At 46.3% G+C, this 17,309-nt stretch overlaps 1 protein-coding gene across 3 annotated transcripts in view; it reads left to right on the plus strand.

Moving 5' to 3' along the window:
* RBM33 (RNA binding motif protein 33) overlaps positions 1 to 17,309 on the plus strand; it is a 124,602-nt gene that overhangs the window by 93,738 nt on the left and 13,555 nt on the right. For 2 of the 3 annotated variants that reach the window (XM_025862213.2, XM_025862215.2), the window contains one exon: positions 14,938 to 15,147. In XM_025862213.2, the coding sequence (XP_025717998.1) occupies positions 14,938 to 15,147 (210 nt within the window). The remainder of the gene's footprint in view (positions 1 to 14,937; positions 15,148 to 17,309) is intronic. The other variant, XM_025862216.2, reaches the window with a different exon arrangement.

Genomic DNA, 17,309 nt, shown 5'->3' on the forward strand with positions numbered 1-17,309 from the left:
GCTTCTCCCTCTCCCACTCCCCCTGCTTGTGTTCCTGCTCTCGCCGTGTCTCTCTCTGTCAAATAAATAAATAAAATCTTAAAAAAACAAAAAAAATAAATTGGAAATACCTTAAAAGTTAATTTGGATTCTCTAGCTGTACTTTTACCTTGTGAATCGATACAGAGTTCTCTCTTGTTACTTCCATATTTCATTATTTATAATCAAATAATTTATCTTTGGGTTTTATTAAATTGGGTTTTTTCATATGTGAAAGAGCCGAGTCTTAGGACAGTAGTTGTTTTTTAAATCTTCCTTTTTATTATTTTATTTTTAAAGTGATTTTAATTCACCCTAATCATCATAAGAGAATTTCTCGTCCTTTTATATCATTTCTTTGTTATGGCTAATGCATCACAGGCATAGAAAGCATTTTCAAAAAAGAATTTAATAAAAATTCTTCATTGGTATTGGTTCTCACAGTCATGGTGACCAGCGGCACGGACGGTAAAGCTTGAAGAGTGGTTCTTCACTTTCATGGGGGGCTCTCTGTTGGCATCTTCTTGGTCCTTGGTCGCTGTGAAATTCCCTTTCACGAAAGGTAGCGGTTGAAGCCCTCCCTTGCCAGGACAGACCGCTTCCGTCTGTCCATCCGTCCGTGGTGGGGTGACGTGGTGGAAACAGTGTGGCTCTGCATGAGGAGGACCCGCATTTGCATGGGTGTGTGTCAGTTTGTTTCTCTGAGCCCCAGTCTCCAGGCTGTGGACCGGGTTATAAAGTGGTTGTGGGAATGAGTAAATGAGCCTTCTAGCATGTGGAAGTCATTCCATGAATGTCTGCTTTCTTTTGGGGATGCTCCTAAGGCCCTCTCCAGGAATGCAGTCTGTGATTTCATGCCTTATAATAGTAGTGCTGACCATACGTCAGTGCTTAGCATGTACTCAGAGTACCTTTATGAGGGAGATACTTGGATTCCCATGGTACCGGTGAGTAGATTCAGTCTCAGAGAGGTTGTGTTGGGCCACCTCCAGGGCCACCCAGCTACTGGTTGGTAGAGCTAAGGTTCTTAGTATTTGTACTTACAACGGTTGTTCTTGCTGCTGCCTTGTTCCAAAGTGTTCCTTAATTCTTGATCAGGGATAATACTCTGTTTCCAGTGAGTATGTAGCAGAATTGATTCAGGAAAGTTTTAGCGGGGGCTTCTCGAATGAGGGTGATGGTTAGGTTTCATTTTTCTTGCCAACCCCAAGTGGTAGTGACTGACTGGAGAGTGTTGAGAAGGATTCCGAAGTAGGAGAAAAGTGTCATGATGGGTGCATAGCAGGAGTTGTGTGATACAGGACTGGAGAGTGGCCGGGTTTCCATCCTTCCTGTTCTAGCACTTTGACATGTGTGTAAGCACAAGGCCCGTGGCCCGGTGGAGTGAGGGACGGGGTATCCTGGCTCTGTGCAGCTGTAACTTGCCATGTGCCCTAAATGAACCTTTGAACATTTCTGTGTAAGTCAAATGAGGTCACATTTTATATATAAAACACTGGGGTGAAAACTAGGGGGAATTTGCTATTTAAAGAGACCTGTGTTGAGAGGCTCACCAGTACATATGTGGATTTTAGTTTTCCCACTCCTGTTTTGTGGCCTGGCTTTGCTAGGTGGGACTACAAAAGGAGTGAGTGTGTGTAGAAAGTGCTGGTTTATGGAGAGTGTTGGATATTGTTGAGTATTTCCAGAACTTCATATGCCTCCCTGAGGGTTACTTACATGTAAGTGATCTACCTAAAGAGCTGTATGTGATGGAATGGTTCTTTTTTTTATTACTTCAAATATGGAAAAATTCATTTGCTCATTTCTCAGAAAGCTACTTAATTTAAGTATTTAATTTACAGAAACCAAAAGAGCAATCTTTTTAAGTCATAATTTTGTTCATAACCAATACATAATCCCGGAAAACTATTCAGGTAATATCAGAGCAAATACAGAAATGTAAAGTGTTTAACTCAGTGTAAACTTACTACCGTCATCCAGCCCTCCTTTTTGATCACACACCAGAGAGAGAGAATTAGAACAAGCTATGTGCCACAGATACTTCCTTATTAAGGACTTTCATCAGGGTTGCAGCTCTGTGTCCAGGTTAGGACGCGTTGGGTCATGGTTTCAGGTAACCTTGGTCCGTGGCCCCAGTGGGTCCCAGTCCCCTCAGGAAAATGTGGCGTGCTCCCCCAGGTTGGCTGGGAGCATTCAAGGCAGCGGGTGCAAGGAGCTGCCGGGTACCCGAACTTGTGGGAGCTGCTCACTCATGGAGGCCGACCCACTACCCTCCCCTTGGCAGCCCCAGGGAGGAGCAGTGGCTGAGTCAGAGTGGCAGTTTCTAGTGCTCTGTAAGAAAATGAAAGCAAACTCTGAATTCAGCGGCTTTATTCTAATTGAGGTAATAAAAATTTTAAGAATTTGGCAGCACATTAAGTAAACAGTCCTTTGTTCTGCTGGCCACACAGAGAAATGGGAGAAGCGTGAATGCCTCAGCAGGAAAGCCAGCTGTCCAATTGTGATATTCTTTTTATTTTTAAAAATAAAAGTCTCAAGAGAGGTGGTGTTGGGAGCCCAGGGCCACCCAGCTACTGATTGGTAGAGCATTTTATTTTTAAAAGGCTGTCAAATGCTGCTTGCAAAAGGTCCCAATTTATTTGTGTATATGAGCTTGCTTTTGGCGGTTGGACTGTATTTGTCGGTTCCTTCCCTCCCTCCCCCGCTCAGAAGTTATTCTCAGATTTTCTTTAGGAAGGTGGTAGAAGAGGTAACATGTACATACCTGATTTTTCTGTGTTTGGTGGAGGACATTTTATTTTGATGTAATTACAATTTAAGAGAAGTTGCAAAAATGGTATAAGGAACCTCCTGCGCCCCACCAGTTTATGTTTTGCCCCATTGCATTGCCACTGTTTCTCTTTGCCCTCCCCACACTCACACACCTGTCTCACTGTTGGGGAGTACATTGGAGCCACGCCATGTCTCTCCTCAGCAGTGAGCTGTCCTCTTGCACAACCATAGGCCCACATCATCACAACTCAGGAGGCGCAGCATTGACACAGCCCGGCTCTCCCAGCCCGGTGCGGCTCTCCCAGCCCGGCGCCACAGCCCTAGCCCAGCGCCGGGGCATGTGTTGTGTTATAGTACCCAGGACTCTGGGACACCTTGGCCTTTGTGTGTTTTGCCCTTGACTTTTTTAAAGAGGGGAGGCTCCTGATCTTGTCAAATGTCCTTTAATTTGGGTTTGTCTTACTTTTCCTCGTGCTGTTTTAGGCTATGTGCTTTTGGCAGGAACCCCACAGAAGGACATTGTGTCCTCGGTGGGTCCTGTCGTGAGGCCCCTGACACATCTGTCCAGTGTTGGCAACTCGGATCACTTGAGCCAGGTAGTGTTTGCCAAATCTCTCTCCCTAGGGTTACGGTCTCCCTCTTTGTAATTAATAAGTAATTTATGGAAATATACTTGGAGACTATGGAAATGTCTCATTTCTTGTCAAGATTTTCACGTTTTTAGTAAGCCCTGATGTTTTTATAATGTCAGCACTCTGTGCTTACTGTGATAGCTTCCTCTTTTCTCTTGCTTACTTACTGGTTCATTTATTGACAGCAATATGGGCTTATGGATTCTTACTTTATCCAGTAAACTGTTACCATTGTTGGTTTTGAGGTTTGAATTGTCCCAGATGGGCCAGTGACAGCCCCTTCAGGCTGGCTCTGTGTTCGTTGATGTGTCTCCATCACTCTTTGAACACATCCTGAAATCTGGTGCAAGGAGATGATGAGGCTCATGCTGGACTTTCTCTGCTCAGCTCCTTGGTCAGTCCTGCCTCTGTGTAGTGGAGAGGGGGGCGCCGGGTATGTTTGCTGAGCGCCACTGCTCTGGGCCCTGTCCGTGCACGACCAGCCTTCCATGGTGAGTTCCAAAGACAGGTGAATGAATCAAAAAGAGCTTCTATTGTAAGCTACATTTCTTGAAACAGGTCATTGACATGAATAAAACAGACGTTTTGCTGTGTTGAGTTTATTTTTTGGATTGTTCTTGTGTGGCAATTCCAAGAAAATGTAACGTCACTATTTAAATGTTAAAAATGAGGGTCTTGATGGACAAGGAGGCTAGCCAAGGCATGTTCTTTTGGCAGTGGCTGAGGTGCACAGTACAAAGAGGAAGGGTGTCTGAGGGTTCCCCCCTCCCCCGCAATGGCAGGGACCCGGTGGACTTGGCATGTGCAGGGGTCCGAAGTTGTAGTTCTGCATTTTGTTCTGTTTGTTGTGCATGTCCGCAGGGCTTTTGACAGCTGTAGGAGGCGCTGTCACTTCCTCAGTCACTGTTGGGGTGGGGGTCCCACCTTGGTGCCGGCGTTCATAAGCAGGGCAGCTGCTGATAGAGCGTGTCCAGCAGATGTGACTTGGGGCTGAGGAGCCCTGCGTGCACTAACAGCTCCTTCAGCTGCATCAGGAGGGTAGGAGCTGCTCAACAGCCCAAGTACTGTGTGGGCAGAGGTCCTGACTGCAGGTAAAGCAGCCCCTGACGGGCATTGAGAAGAGCAGAATAGAGAGAACTGATGAAGTGACTGGCTGAAGAGGAGCAGCTACCTGGGTGAAGCAGGGAGGGCAGGGGAAAGGAAAGAGCCTCCTAGGCAGGTGGGGGAGAGCACTGATGAGGTCCTGTGGCAGGGAAGTCATGGCCAGTTTTCTAGCTGCAGGAAGGCCGGCTTGGCCAGAGTGCAGAACACAAGTGAAGTCTGGAGATGGGCTTTATAGGTTGTTTTATGTTTTAGGTCTCGGATCTTGATCATTAGAGCAGTGAGGGCCATTGGAAAGTTTTAGCAGACAGATAATGGACTAGTATTTGAACCTTGCTTTTTTTTAAAGTATATTTCTAAACTAGTCTTTACTTGCTGGTTTTTTCTGAGGCTCTACCTTTAGTGTTAATACTCCGAGAGTCCTAGGCACAGCTCCTGAGCTTTGGATTTAGAGACAGCAATGTTCATGCTGGAGCCATCTGTCACCCTTTGGGGAGTTGCAGCTCCTGCTCATAGAAGGTAGGACTGGAATTGGTCTCCTTCACTGCCTCCCGCTCTCCGGATGTGGCCTGTTTCCTGCCTCTGGCCCGCTGGCTACCTGCCCTGCGCTCACTCCCTGCCGTGGCCACGGGTTTGCGGAGCTGTCTCCTGGTTGCTGCTACTGACTGAGGCTGGGCTTGCACTTCTATTCACTTTTTGTGTCCAGGATTAAGGACGGTTTCAAGAACGTTGTAAATATTTAAAAAGACATTTGTTGAAATAATTGAGAAAGTATCTTTTCCCTTTAAAAATCTGGACATTGTGTATGGTTTCTTTAATGAAATACCGAAGAAGGAATTAGAACAGTGTTTTTTCCATGAATACTTCTGGTTGTAAAAGTAATAGCTGTTTGTTGCAGACATTTGGATGCCACCAGTTAGCAAAATGGGGGAAAAATAGCATTAATTCTTGTTACTAATTCTTCTGGTTGTCTTTTCACGCTAACATTTATGGTTCCCTCGCAAACTCCTTCTTTGTTCAGTGTACAAAGTGGGATTATGTTGTACATAACAGTTTGGCACTTTTTGGGGTTGTGTTGAGTGGCGGGTGTGTGTGAGGACTTCTCGTGCAGAGACCCGGGCCAAGGCAGAGTGCGTCCCACGCTGTGGAGGTCACCCCGTGACCTGTGCTGAGCTGCCTCACAGCCCTCTTGACTAGCTTGATTTCTGGCAGAAGCTTAACGCTGTGTCAGGCAGTCTCTGGGAGCTGAGACCACGCTTGAGAATCAGGAAGAAGTGAGTCAGGTGGAAGTGAGTTGGGAGTGAGGTACGAAAGGACAGAGCTGCTGTGGACTTGGGATAGGAGGGTTCTGGGAAGACCAGACGGTCAGAGAGACTGAGTGTAAGAGAATCTGCTGTAACCCAGGTGGGGGAGCCAGGAGGGCTGGGGGCCAGAGGCGAGGGTGAGTCCAGACCTTTGCCTCGCAGGCTCCATCCCTCTCCAGTAGGGGGGGCTGTTGGTGGGGTGGGGGTGGGCCTCATTGGTTGCAGGGTCCTTTCCCTGTGACAGGTGCTCATAAGCAGTAGCAGGGCCCCAAGGCAACTTGCGGAAGAGAGGAAGAGACTTGGGGCATAAATCCTTATTAGTCACATCTTGGAGAATATGTATATTCCACAAACTTCCTTTTGGAGCAGAAGCTATTGAATATGAACAGTTGTTTTTAAGAGCTTTGAAATGCTTTAGTGGCAGAATTAATAACTTTCGGAGAAAAGACTTTTTAAGCATTCTTAATAAACATATGGCTTCTAAATTTGGGCAAAATCAGTCGTTCATTAGAATCAGTCCCTCTACGTTAATTTTTGGGGTTTTTTTTAGGGGTATGATGTTGGGGAGTAAATAAGTGCTTAAATCAGAAATAATTCATGTGTACTAGGAATCAGGATGTGTTGACTCATTCTCCCCAGCAGAGGAGGAAATCTGTCTCCAGTGTCTTGGGTAACTTCCCTCTCCTGACTTCCAGTAACTGCCAAGAACAGGAGCCATGTTACCTCCTCAGGGAAGTAGCTCCTTCCAAGCTGCTCATCAAGGGCAAGCTGGAAGCTTCTCTTCCCGTCTGGGAGCCCCACCCAAGTGGGGGGCTCAGCTGGGAAGCGCCCGAGTTCCCAGGAGCCCTGCTGCCTGCAGAGCCTGAGCGTGCAGCAGCCCCGCTGTCTCACCCTTAGCCGCCCTTTCCTTTCCAGAGGGGTCCATTCATGCGAGAGAGGCTGGAGAGTCCTGGGCAGGTGGTTCCCCACCCCCCCACCCCCGCCCCAGGCTCAGGGCTTTGTTTTGTTTCCCCAAAGGCCAGTTAATTTTATTTTTTAAAGATTTCCCCAAACTTGACTCATCTCAGAAAGGTAGAATGGTGAGAGAAAGTGGGTGGGCACTTGAGGACCTCTGCCATGTTAGCACTGTACCGTAGAGTCCAGCATATGTGCCCGTCAGGTCCTTTCATCGCAGGAAGCCCAGGCACTTACAGGGTCTGTGTGCCCTGGTCTCTTTAACCTTAGAGATGTTGCTTCACTTCAACCCATGTGGGCCCATTACTGAAATTTTATGGAAAGCACTGTAGACTTAAGCTGTGTACATGTTTTGCATGCTTGCTACATGTAAGGATAATTGATTGCAGAGAATCAACAAACGTAAAATAATCTCACCTCCTATTCTATTGTAACAGTTTCATTAGGGAATTGACCTAGGAACCTGGAAAAAAAATGTTATTTTATTTTACTTTTTCTCCTTTAAAGAGTAGTCTTCAAAGACAAGATAGAGCCTTAAATGTATTTATATTTAGAAACTTCACATAGCATGCATATCATTTATTGTACAGATTCCGGGTGAGCTTTCTAAAGATTACAGGGCTAGGCCCAGCATTGTTGCAGTTAATAGAAACCTGTTTCATGAGGTCTGTGGGCTGTAAGATCAGCAGCATTGCCATGACAGTGAAGTGGGCCTTATCGGAAGGAGAATTCATAAGAGGCTGCCCTGGGACCCTAACCACTGTCCTTGTGTGTGTCCTGACAATGTTATCTGTCCTCTCAGTACGGAGTATCAAATGTCTGTCATGAGTACAGAAATTAATTTAATGTCACCTGAAGACATGCAATTAATCTTTTAGAGGTTTTCATAATACCTTTACAGAAAGAGTTGCCAGTTTGGCGGATTTGGATTTTGGGGTTTAGAAGAAGATAAGGGAAATTAATTTTTCATCAGGGTTAATACAAGCTAGCAGGGCCACAAAAGCTGAGAAAAATGGTTGGGGAATTTGTCAAGTGTTGTCACTCTGGAATAATGCTGCTTAACGTCTGATAGGTGTAATCAAGAGTTGAGATTTCTATAGAGGGGGATTAATCAATTTGCTCACTAGTGAATGCAAGTCAGTGATATCACTTCTTCATGGGGTTTAAGAATGAAAATAAGATTTGATCTGTCAAATTGCAAGAAGCCCTGACAGTATCAATGGGCATTTTTATCTATACATTTAAACCATTTGTTATAAATAAATTTGTCCTGCTAATGTTGGTGGCTACAAACCTCATTTTTTGGTAATGATTAAGCTGATATAAAGTGTTCCCTAGGCTTACTTAATTCAGGTAGTACCTCTTATATTTAAAAAGGAAAACAACTCCGAAAAGACATTTTTACAGTATTCATTAAAAGAGAATCATTTGTGAAGACAACCAACAACATATTTCTGGTTTGGTCTAAGATAGACTAAACTTTTTTCCCCTCATCTGTGTTTAGAGGAAGTGGCAGATCCTTAAAATCGCATCTCCACACACTGCTGTGCAAGGAGCGTGAAGGAGAGCGGGGCCACATAGAGAGATGCACTTTCAGAGTGAACTGACTTTTTTTGAAGAGGACGTCATTTGCCGTCCACAGACGACCAGTTATTTCCTGTGTAAATGTTGGCAGGTTTCTGAAATTCCTCATTTGAGCTCAGCAGTATTTTCAGATGTATATACTGAAGTACTAATCATTTCAGGACCTCTTCCAGCGCCGGAACTGTTGTATAAGTTGCAGAAGATTCCAGTTGCGTGGGCGCGTTCGGTTTGCTTCTCCTCGGCCGCTGTCTGGGTCTGTGTGTGAGTGTAGGGCGTTAGCAGTACGTTCCTGCCCAGAGCCTAGTCAGGAGTGCACTGACGATTTTCCACATGTCAGCTGGAATAGTTCTGGAATGTAAGAATTAGCTTTCCATTGTGCTGATTTGAAGGAGAATAATTTTTCTGTCCGTTGAAGAAAGGAAACCTCACTTTTCTTACAAAATGGAGTAACTTCCATTTAAGCCTTGAGTGCTCAGCTGTGTGGTTTAGAAAAAACAGACGCATAGCATCGTAGTGACCCTTCTTGCAGTTGCAGGAGGGGGTAGTCTTTTTTTTGTTTCAACTTTTGCTGAAAACAGTTGTGTTCAGGTGTAGTCCTTCCCTGAGGAAGTAGCATCGGACCACAGACACAGGAAGTCCCGGCAGGTGCCCTGTGACCAAGGGCCTCGGGTTTTCTCATTTGCAAAATGAGGGTAATAGATTGACCTTGAAGGGAGGATTGAAGGAAAATGATGTCTGTACAGTACACTTCTTGTCACGCTGCAGACATTCCAGGAACAGTAGCTCCTCCCACCCTCCCGACAGTGGGGTGTGTTGGTCATACCTAACCTCTTGGTGATCAGGATCCTAGGAGTGCCTTGGAAATTTACGTTGTAGAGTTTGTCATTTACAGCTGTAGAAGGTATAAAAAATTGCCCCGAATATGAGCAACTCCAGAGCTTACCTAGGGCTTCCTCCCACTTTCCAATAAACAACTGATAGGAATTTTTTTTCCTGGAAGCTGGGCAGTCGTCATAATCCCTGCCTGAAACATCCCCCTTTCTGTGTGCATCGTTAACTCAACAAGTGTTTGTCATCCACCTGCTCTGTTCTCTCTCCTGAGGATGCTGTGGGGACCAGTGCCTCCCGTGGGGCTCCCCTTCCGGCAAACGGGAGCAGAACAGCAGTGGAGATTAGTGTATGAAGAAGCACAAAGCGTGTCCTGGCCGGGGAGCCCCCGGGGGAGGAGAGTGCTGTGGGGTCCTCTCAGGATGCAGACCAGGCAGCGGGGAGGAGGACAGAGACCCCGTAGCCCAGAGACTGTGCCCTGGGGGCCGGGACGGTAGGCGATGAGGTGCAGATCCGCAGAAATGGTGTCAGCACCGTGTTTTTTCAGGGGATTTCTTAGAAAACCCTAAAAGAGGCCTTTACACCGTGACTGGGGCCCTTTCTTGGTGTCACAAGCTTTCATGCTCCACTCTGCAGAAGGAAAGTTGAGTTTCTCTCTTCACAAACGAGGAAAGGAGAGGCTTTCGTGGCACCTGTTTTTCCTAAACTTCGGGGCTCAAGCCTCCTTTAAAAAGTAAACTTTTCTTGAAAGGAAAATGAAAGTTCAGAACCTTGTTTTTCAGGGTTTTTATCTGACATTAGCATCTCCTCTTACAGTAAATTACCACCAGTCTCTTGCCCAATATGACAGTGAAGAGAATTTTTATTATTTGGAGTGTTTCTTGGCTAAATGTTTGTATTATCAATTCAGTCCACAGTTTAAAAGGCATCAGATCTCCAGTGTTGGATATTTGTCATCCAGATAGGTGTACACACTGTCTCCCTCCAAATAGTCAAGTTACAGTATCTTAACTTTCGGTGCAAGCTCTTCTTTTTAAATTAAAGTTCACTATCTAGATCATGTTTTTAGCTTTGGCTTACTAAAGAAAAACATGATGACAGTATTCGTTCTTTTTGTCTATGATCCATATGGACATCATCCCTCTTAGGCCGTGCATACCGGCTCATTATCTGTTCTGCAGCGTGGCATAAATGGTTCCTGACGCACGAGACAGTGCGGCGGCTTTGGAAGCTGGCCTGTTTACTGTCATAGTTACATTGAGTACATACTGGTGTACTAATTGGTGTGGCTGTAACCTAGAGTTCCTGGTACTGTCATCTTTTTTCTAGCACATTGAGAATTTTCAAAAGTATGATGCACTGTTTATTGATTCATTCAGTAGATAACCTCAGTACCTTTGATGTATACAAGAAATTTTGGTTTGGTGAGCAAAACAGGATGATAGGGTCTCAGCCTCTGGTTTTTGTAGATGCTTGCAGGATAGTGTATGCTCTAGGGATCCTCGAACTTTTACCTTGTCGGGTAGGCTCCCAGGGAGTTTATTTAGACCCCTGAAGTCCCTACAATGGAAGGCTTTCCCATAGAGCTAACCAGTACCTAGCCAGTTCATTTATTCACATGGGTGAATTGGGTGGAAGTTGGAGAGTCAGTCAGTAGACTCTTGTATAGCTGAGCTGTGTGCAGAGTTTGCTGAGCTGGCCCTGCCTGCGCCTAACACCCAGCCTCTTGTGGGGCCTGGGGCTTAGTGTGAGGTGTCAGCTCATGGGAAAAAGAGGAGTGTTATTAAGGACTGCCTGACTCAACGTGCATAGGAAATCTGTGAATCCTGTACTAAGAGAATTTCAGGATTTTAGATGAATTAATAAATGATGGATCACTGGCTCTTGAGAAAGATGAGGATATGTGGTATATGTCCTTAAATGTTTCAACTTTATGGCCTAGAAAAATGCAAGGGGCGCCCGGGTGGCTCAGTCGGCTAAGGGTCTGATTCCTGATTTGCACTCAGGTCATGTTCTCAGGGTCATGGGCTCAAGCCCTGTGTCGGGCTCTGCACTGGTTGTGGAGTCTGCTTGAGATTCTCTCTCTCTTCCTCTTTCTCCCTCCCTCTTCCTCTCCCTCCCTCTCCCTCTTCCTCTCCCTCCCCCTCCCTCTCCCTCTGTCCCTCCCTACACCCTCCCCAAAGAAAAGAATTCAAGCATATCCAAAAATAGAGGTCACATAGCTTTTTAAGGTAAAGACTTTGAAACATTATGCAGCTAGACTAGGCGGCCCCTGCCTGGCCGGGGCACCAGCTCACACCTTGGGTGGAAGAGCTGTGGGGCAGCTTTTAGAAACACAGACTAGCAGCTTAAACGTTTCTTAATGGTGATCTTCCCACAGTGCTTCCATTGTCATTTGGGGATCTTCCTCTGTGAGGTCGGAGTGACTGTCAGCTGGCGGTGGTAATGCACTTGATGGAGGCGCAGAATCGGAGCACAGGGGGCCCCCGTCTGGTTCAGCCATCAGCTGGACAGCCATCACCCACAGAGCCTTTAAAATACGTTCCTTTCTGGGTCCCAGCTCCACAGGGTCTAATTGGATGGATTCTGGGTTAAAGCCCAGGATGGCTCAGATTAGAACTCTCCCCAGGTGACTGATAGGTAAACCGAGTGTCCCTGACCAGTCGGGGCAATGAGAATACAAGTGGTCCTTAGGAGAAAGCACTCAGTCATCTTCACCAAGCATGATGTGACCTGCCCATTTGTAGTAGATGCCCTTTCTGGGTTGACAGAGGTTCCTTCTGTCCCTTGTTTGTGGAGAGGTTTAATCAAGCATGCTTTTCCTACACCAGTGCAGGCGATCATGTGGCTCGGTAACGTTCACTGGTTTTGCAGTGTCCAGCCAGCCTTGCCTTCCTGGGGTCAGTGTTGCTAGGGCATGAGGCGCGGTGCCTTTTCTGTGTGGATGCTTCAGGTTGCTGATATTTTGGTAGGGACCTTGCTTCACGTACGTTTGTGAGGGTGTGCTTTGGCGGCTTTCCTCTCCTGTGAGGTCTTCAGCGTTTCTCTCCGGGTCGTGCCGGTCTCAGAGGATGAGTGGTAAGGTTCTTCCTTCTCCTCTCTTCTTCCTGAAACAGTGGTTTTTCTTTGCAGGAGGTTTTTCATTACCAATTCAGTGTCTTCTCAGATTTTCAAAGGTTTTCTCTTCATTCTTGAATCCGTCTTGGTGTTTTGCATTTCTTCTGCGGTCTGTCCATTTCACCTCCGCGGCCTGCCTTGTTGGTATAAAGTTGTTCATGATGGCCTTTTTCATTTTGGTGGGGCCTGTCGTGGTGACCTCTGCTCTCGTTTCTGATTTTGGTCATTTGTGCCCTCTCTCTCCCTTTTTCTTGATCAGTTTAGAGGTCATCAGTTTTGTTGATTTCAAAAATGCAACTTTTGGTTTCATTGATTTTTCTCTATTGTTTTTCTGTTTCCTGTGTCACTGCTTTTTGCTGTGATCTTATTGTTTCCTTCCTCGTATTTTGGGTTTGATTTCCTTTTTTTCCCCCTCGCTTCTTGAGATAAAAGCTCACGTTATTGATTTCAGATTTTTTTTCCTTTCTGACATAACTCTTTAGTTGCATCCCCTAGATTTTGATTTGTTGTATTTTTATTCAGTTCAGAATATTTTTTGATGAGTTTTTTTATTCTTATTTCATTTCTTAGCCTGGCTTCCTAGGGTTAGACCCTGTTGCTACATAGCTTGTTGGTTGGCCAGACAGTCATTCAGGAAGAGATTGGCCGGTGGTTTGTGGGGGGTGGGCACTGGCCCTCAGAGCCCACCGCCGCTCATTGTCCTCCCTACCCGCTCCCTACCTGGGTGAGCTTCCCTGGCTCTCTGGCACTTACCTAGGCCTTCTGGAGGTCTTTGATTTCCAGGATTTCCCATTGTGTTTTTCCGATTACTGGCTGGTCTGCTATTGTTCCAGAAAGGCCTCGGGCGGACAGGTTGGTGGGCGTTCCCCATTCCCTTCCCCCCAAGTTTGCTTCGCCTGCCGCCCTCGGCCCTGCACGCCAGGTCTCAGGAGTAGGTGCTGGTCCTTGACTCCCAGAGACCTGAAATGCTTGTTCTGGATGGTTTTGTCAGTTATTTTTTGGGGGGGGGGGGGGGGGGGGAAATTTGCCCTCCCCTTCATGTTGCCGTAGCCAGAAGCCCTGCCACAGGTGACAGTTTTAATCCCATTTCTCTTGGGTCCCAATTACTTTGGGCAGTTTTTACACAAATCTTATCTACACCTATCTTGCCCCAGCCCCTGTCCCTTCACTTTATTTCATTAAACTGTCTCTAAAAGATAAGTATAGAGGGGAGCAGAAAGCGAGGCACAGAACCCACAGGCTGCTGCTGAGCTAATTCAGCCAGCTCCTTTATGGAAACACTGGTGCAGCTCAGCAGGCCGCAAGGCAGGGCTCACTGACCGCTCACCGGAGCTCCTGTGGGTGTGAGGAACGGAGCCTCGTGCTGTCCAGATCAGAATCTTACTGTCCACTTGCAGGCATCCATTTCTGCTCAGATTATGTAATTTAGCAGGGCAAGATAGGATTTTCTTGCTGCCCACACTTCCTTTCTTGGTCACCCGCTACTCTCTTGGAGAGATCCTGCACTTACACTGAACAGGCGCCATCCAGAGAGATTTTTTTTGCTGCCTGGTGGTGTAAACATAAATAGTACAGCTTGACTATGTTCAGTAGCAAAAATTTGACTGAGAACATTTTAAAGATCTAATTGGCTTTATTAAACGATTTGTGAATTGGGCAGCATCCCATCCAGCAAGCAGAGGAGGCTCCCAGGAGGTGTACAGAATGGGAGATTTTTATAGAAGGAGGAGAGGGCAAGAAAGTTATTGGCAAAAGAAAAGGCTGGTTTCAGGCAGGTGGCTCTCCCTTAGGGGGAAAGTGATGGTCTTATGCAGATGAGACAGGGCCCTGCTCTTCATGTTGATTGAAAACTTCCTGACTGACCAGTGAAGACCACGTTTCTGGGGGAGGTTGATTATTCCGCGAGCCCCAGTTTGGGAGCTCTAAGTGACACCATTTTGGGCCTGTGATTTTCTTTTTAAAAAAATTCAACAATTTTTAAGGTCAAGAAACAAGGAATTGTTAGTAAAACTCTAAAGGTTAGATTTCTGATCCTTGCAGAGCTTATTATAATAGGGCCCACGAGTCCATCCTGAAATCACTGACTTGAGAGGGTGAGGCACTTGTGTCTCAGCGGGAGGTGGGGTGGGGGGGTGCGGGAGGGGACCAGGGGTCAGTGCTATGTCCCCAGGGCCTCCGGCCACAGCCAGTGAGATGCATCCTGAGGACAGTCCACTTCGCGTTGGGTCTGAAGACAGGTTAAAAGTTTAAAACCCCTGCCTGTGCAAACTGTCAGATTTTAACAAGAACGCTCTTGAAAGTGGCAAATGCATGTTAAGTATGAAGTATTTTTAAAGTTAAGCAGTTTTTCACTGGGCTAAACAGCCACTTACTTTAATCACAGACCTCTTGAGTGGATACAGTAATTAAAGATCTTCATGCTTTAAATTTCAAAAATATGATGAAAACCCAAACAGTGTCAGATAAGAAATTTCCTTAGTGGCTCTAGTGAAATGACAGGTTTGGTTTTTCACTTGTTTGAGATAGTTTTGCTGTCGTTTGAGCACCAACCGAGGCGGACTCCCTGATGCTGGGGAAGGCCGCCCGGCCAAGCAGGTACTGACCAGCACGCTGCCTTGTTTCAGCAGGGAGGAGAGAGTGACGGCTTTTTTCACCCTGAGGGCCAGCCCCAGCGGCTCCCACAGCCCCCAGAAGTGAGGCAGCAGCCCGCCCGCAAGGTGACGCTGACCAAGGGGGCCCTTCAGCAGCCCCACCACCCACCGGTGGCGTCCCACGTGCACTCGGCCGGCCCTCCGGGCATCAAGAGCATCCAGGGAGTCCATCTGGCCAAGAAGGTACTGCCTGTTACCTAGGCCAAGCGCCGCGAAGTAGAGTTAGATGCTCTCCTCGTTACAGGGCTCGGCATTTGGACAGTTCTCAGATAGGCGTGCCTATAGCGCACAGTAGGAGGGCTCAAGTCAATTTATAAATGAACAGTAATCCCCTCTGTTCTGGCTTCGAAAGCTCCTGTGTTCACAAAAGGACTTTCCTCTCGTGACTTTGTAATGGGAGAAGTCGGGGAAAGACCGCACAGCCGGGGGTGTGGCTGTTTTCTGCAGCTCTGACATGTGCCCTGGAGACGACCCTGTGCTCCTAGATCCCCGTCGGAGACATTTGCTCAGCCACTTCCTTGCTGTTACCCCAGTTCACAAGTGGGAAAGCGAGGCCTTTGGGGGTGAAGGACCTGTCTGAAGAAAGTGGCCCTGACTCTGGTTCTTTCCTCCTTCCTTCGCCCAGGGGATTGAAAGCGTTCTGACTCCGACTCTCTGATGAGAGACAAGGCCATCCAGAACACCTTCCGTGGAGGTGCATGTTCTCCTTTTGCGCACTGAATTTAAAACCTTCCCTAGGAGAGGAGTGTGGGCCGACTTTCTCCCATTATGTCCCTGTGGTAGGGCGCCCTTCCCCTCAGCTGGTAGGGGAGCTGTCTCTGTTCCTTCCCCAAAGCCTTCACCTCTGTGCCCGACAGTAAAGTCGCCTTTTGGTGTATAAGTCAGATGCCCCTTGTCTGATGGAATTATGCAAGGGAGGAAGCCGGGCGGCAGCACCGGCTTTTGAGTTTCTTCTGGAAAGCTCTGCAGTCTACTAGCTCTTCCTGTCAGCTTGTCCTTCTACTGTTACTAAGTAGTGATAGTATTAATATGAAGGCCATTCTGAGTCTTTGAAGTATTTAAATGATTTTGTCTATATTATAAGCACTTGATGATGTAGGAGCAAACAAAATTATTCCCCTTTTGCAACAGAAGACAGACATTAAATCTTAACTTCAGTCTTTGAAGGTTGCTCCGGACTAAACCGGCTTCAGTCAGGGACCGTCCCCCGATACATGAGGAGAGAGACATTAAAGGCCCCCTTCCCCGTACAGCTGTGCGCATCTGAAACCTTCGTCTCCTCTCCTGTGAAGTGAGGACAGCAGTGTTTCGTAGCTCATGTGGGCTCTTGGGAGGATTTCATTAGAAGATGCATATAAAAAGCATGGTCCCTGGTGTATAAGGAATACACCTTTAATAATAATACATAATAATACATAATAAATAATATTGTTATTAATATTCTGACATTGTAGCTAGAACATAAGAATATTTACTGCTGGTTTCCAGCCAGTTTTACTTGCAACTTCTTTTTCCCTAATTCCATTATAGTTAACATCGGTGTTACATTAGTTTCAGGTGTACAGTGTAGCGCTTGTGCAGGATTCCGTGGATTACCTGGTGCCGCTGTGCTAAGTGTGCTCTGCGCCCGTCACCTGTCCCAGCCGTCCGCCCACCCACTCCCCCGGTGACAAGCGTGTTCTCCAGATCTAGTTAAGAGTCTGTTTCTGGTTTTGCCTCTTTTTTCTTTGTACATTTGTTTTCTTAAATTCCACGTAAGAATGAAATCATATGGTGTTTGTCTTTCTTTGGCTTATTTCGCTTCGAATAATACTCTCTAGCTTCATCCACATCATTGCAAATGGCAAGATTTCATCCTCTTTGATGGCTGAGTAATATTCCGTGTGTGTGTGTGTGTGTGTGTGTGTGTGTGTGTGTGTGTGTGAGATATATATAGACATACAGCACATGTTTTTTTCTCCATCTTTAGATGGACACTTGGGCTGCTTCCATAGTTCAGCTGTTGTGTTTTTGATTTTAGCCATTCTGAGAGGTGTGAGGTGATGATCTCACTGTTGTTTTGATTAGCATTTTCATGGTGATGCATGATGTTGAGCGTCTTTTCATATGTCTTCTGCCCATTTTTTAATTGGATTGTTTGGTTCTGGGGTGTTGAGTTATATCAGTTCTTTATGTATTTTGGATACTAGGCCTTTATCAGCTATGTCATTTGCAAATATCTTCTCCCATTCCGTAGGTTGCCTTTTAGTTTTGTTGATTGTTTCCTTCGCTGTGTAGAAGCTTTTTATTTTGATCCCAGTAGTTTATCTTTGCTTTTGCTTCTCTTGCTTTAGGAGACATATTTA

This window comes from Callorhinus ursinus, unplaced genomic scaffold, assembly GCF_003265705.2.
Source record: "Callorhinus ursinus isolate GAN/ISIS: 27379988/994484 unplaced genomic scaffold, GSC_fseal_2.0 scaffold80, whole genome shotgun sequence".
NCBI classification, from domain to species: domain Eukaryota; kingdom Metazoa; phylum Chordata; class Mammalia; order Carnivora; family Otariidae; genus Callorhinus; species Callorhinus ursinus.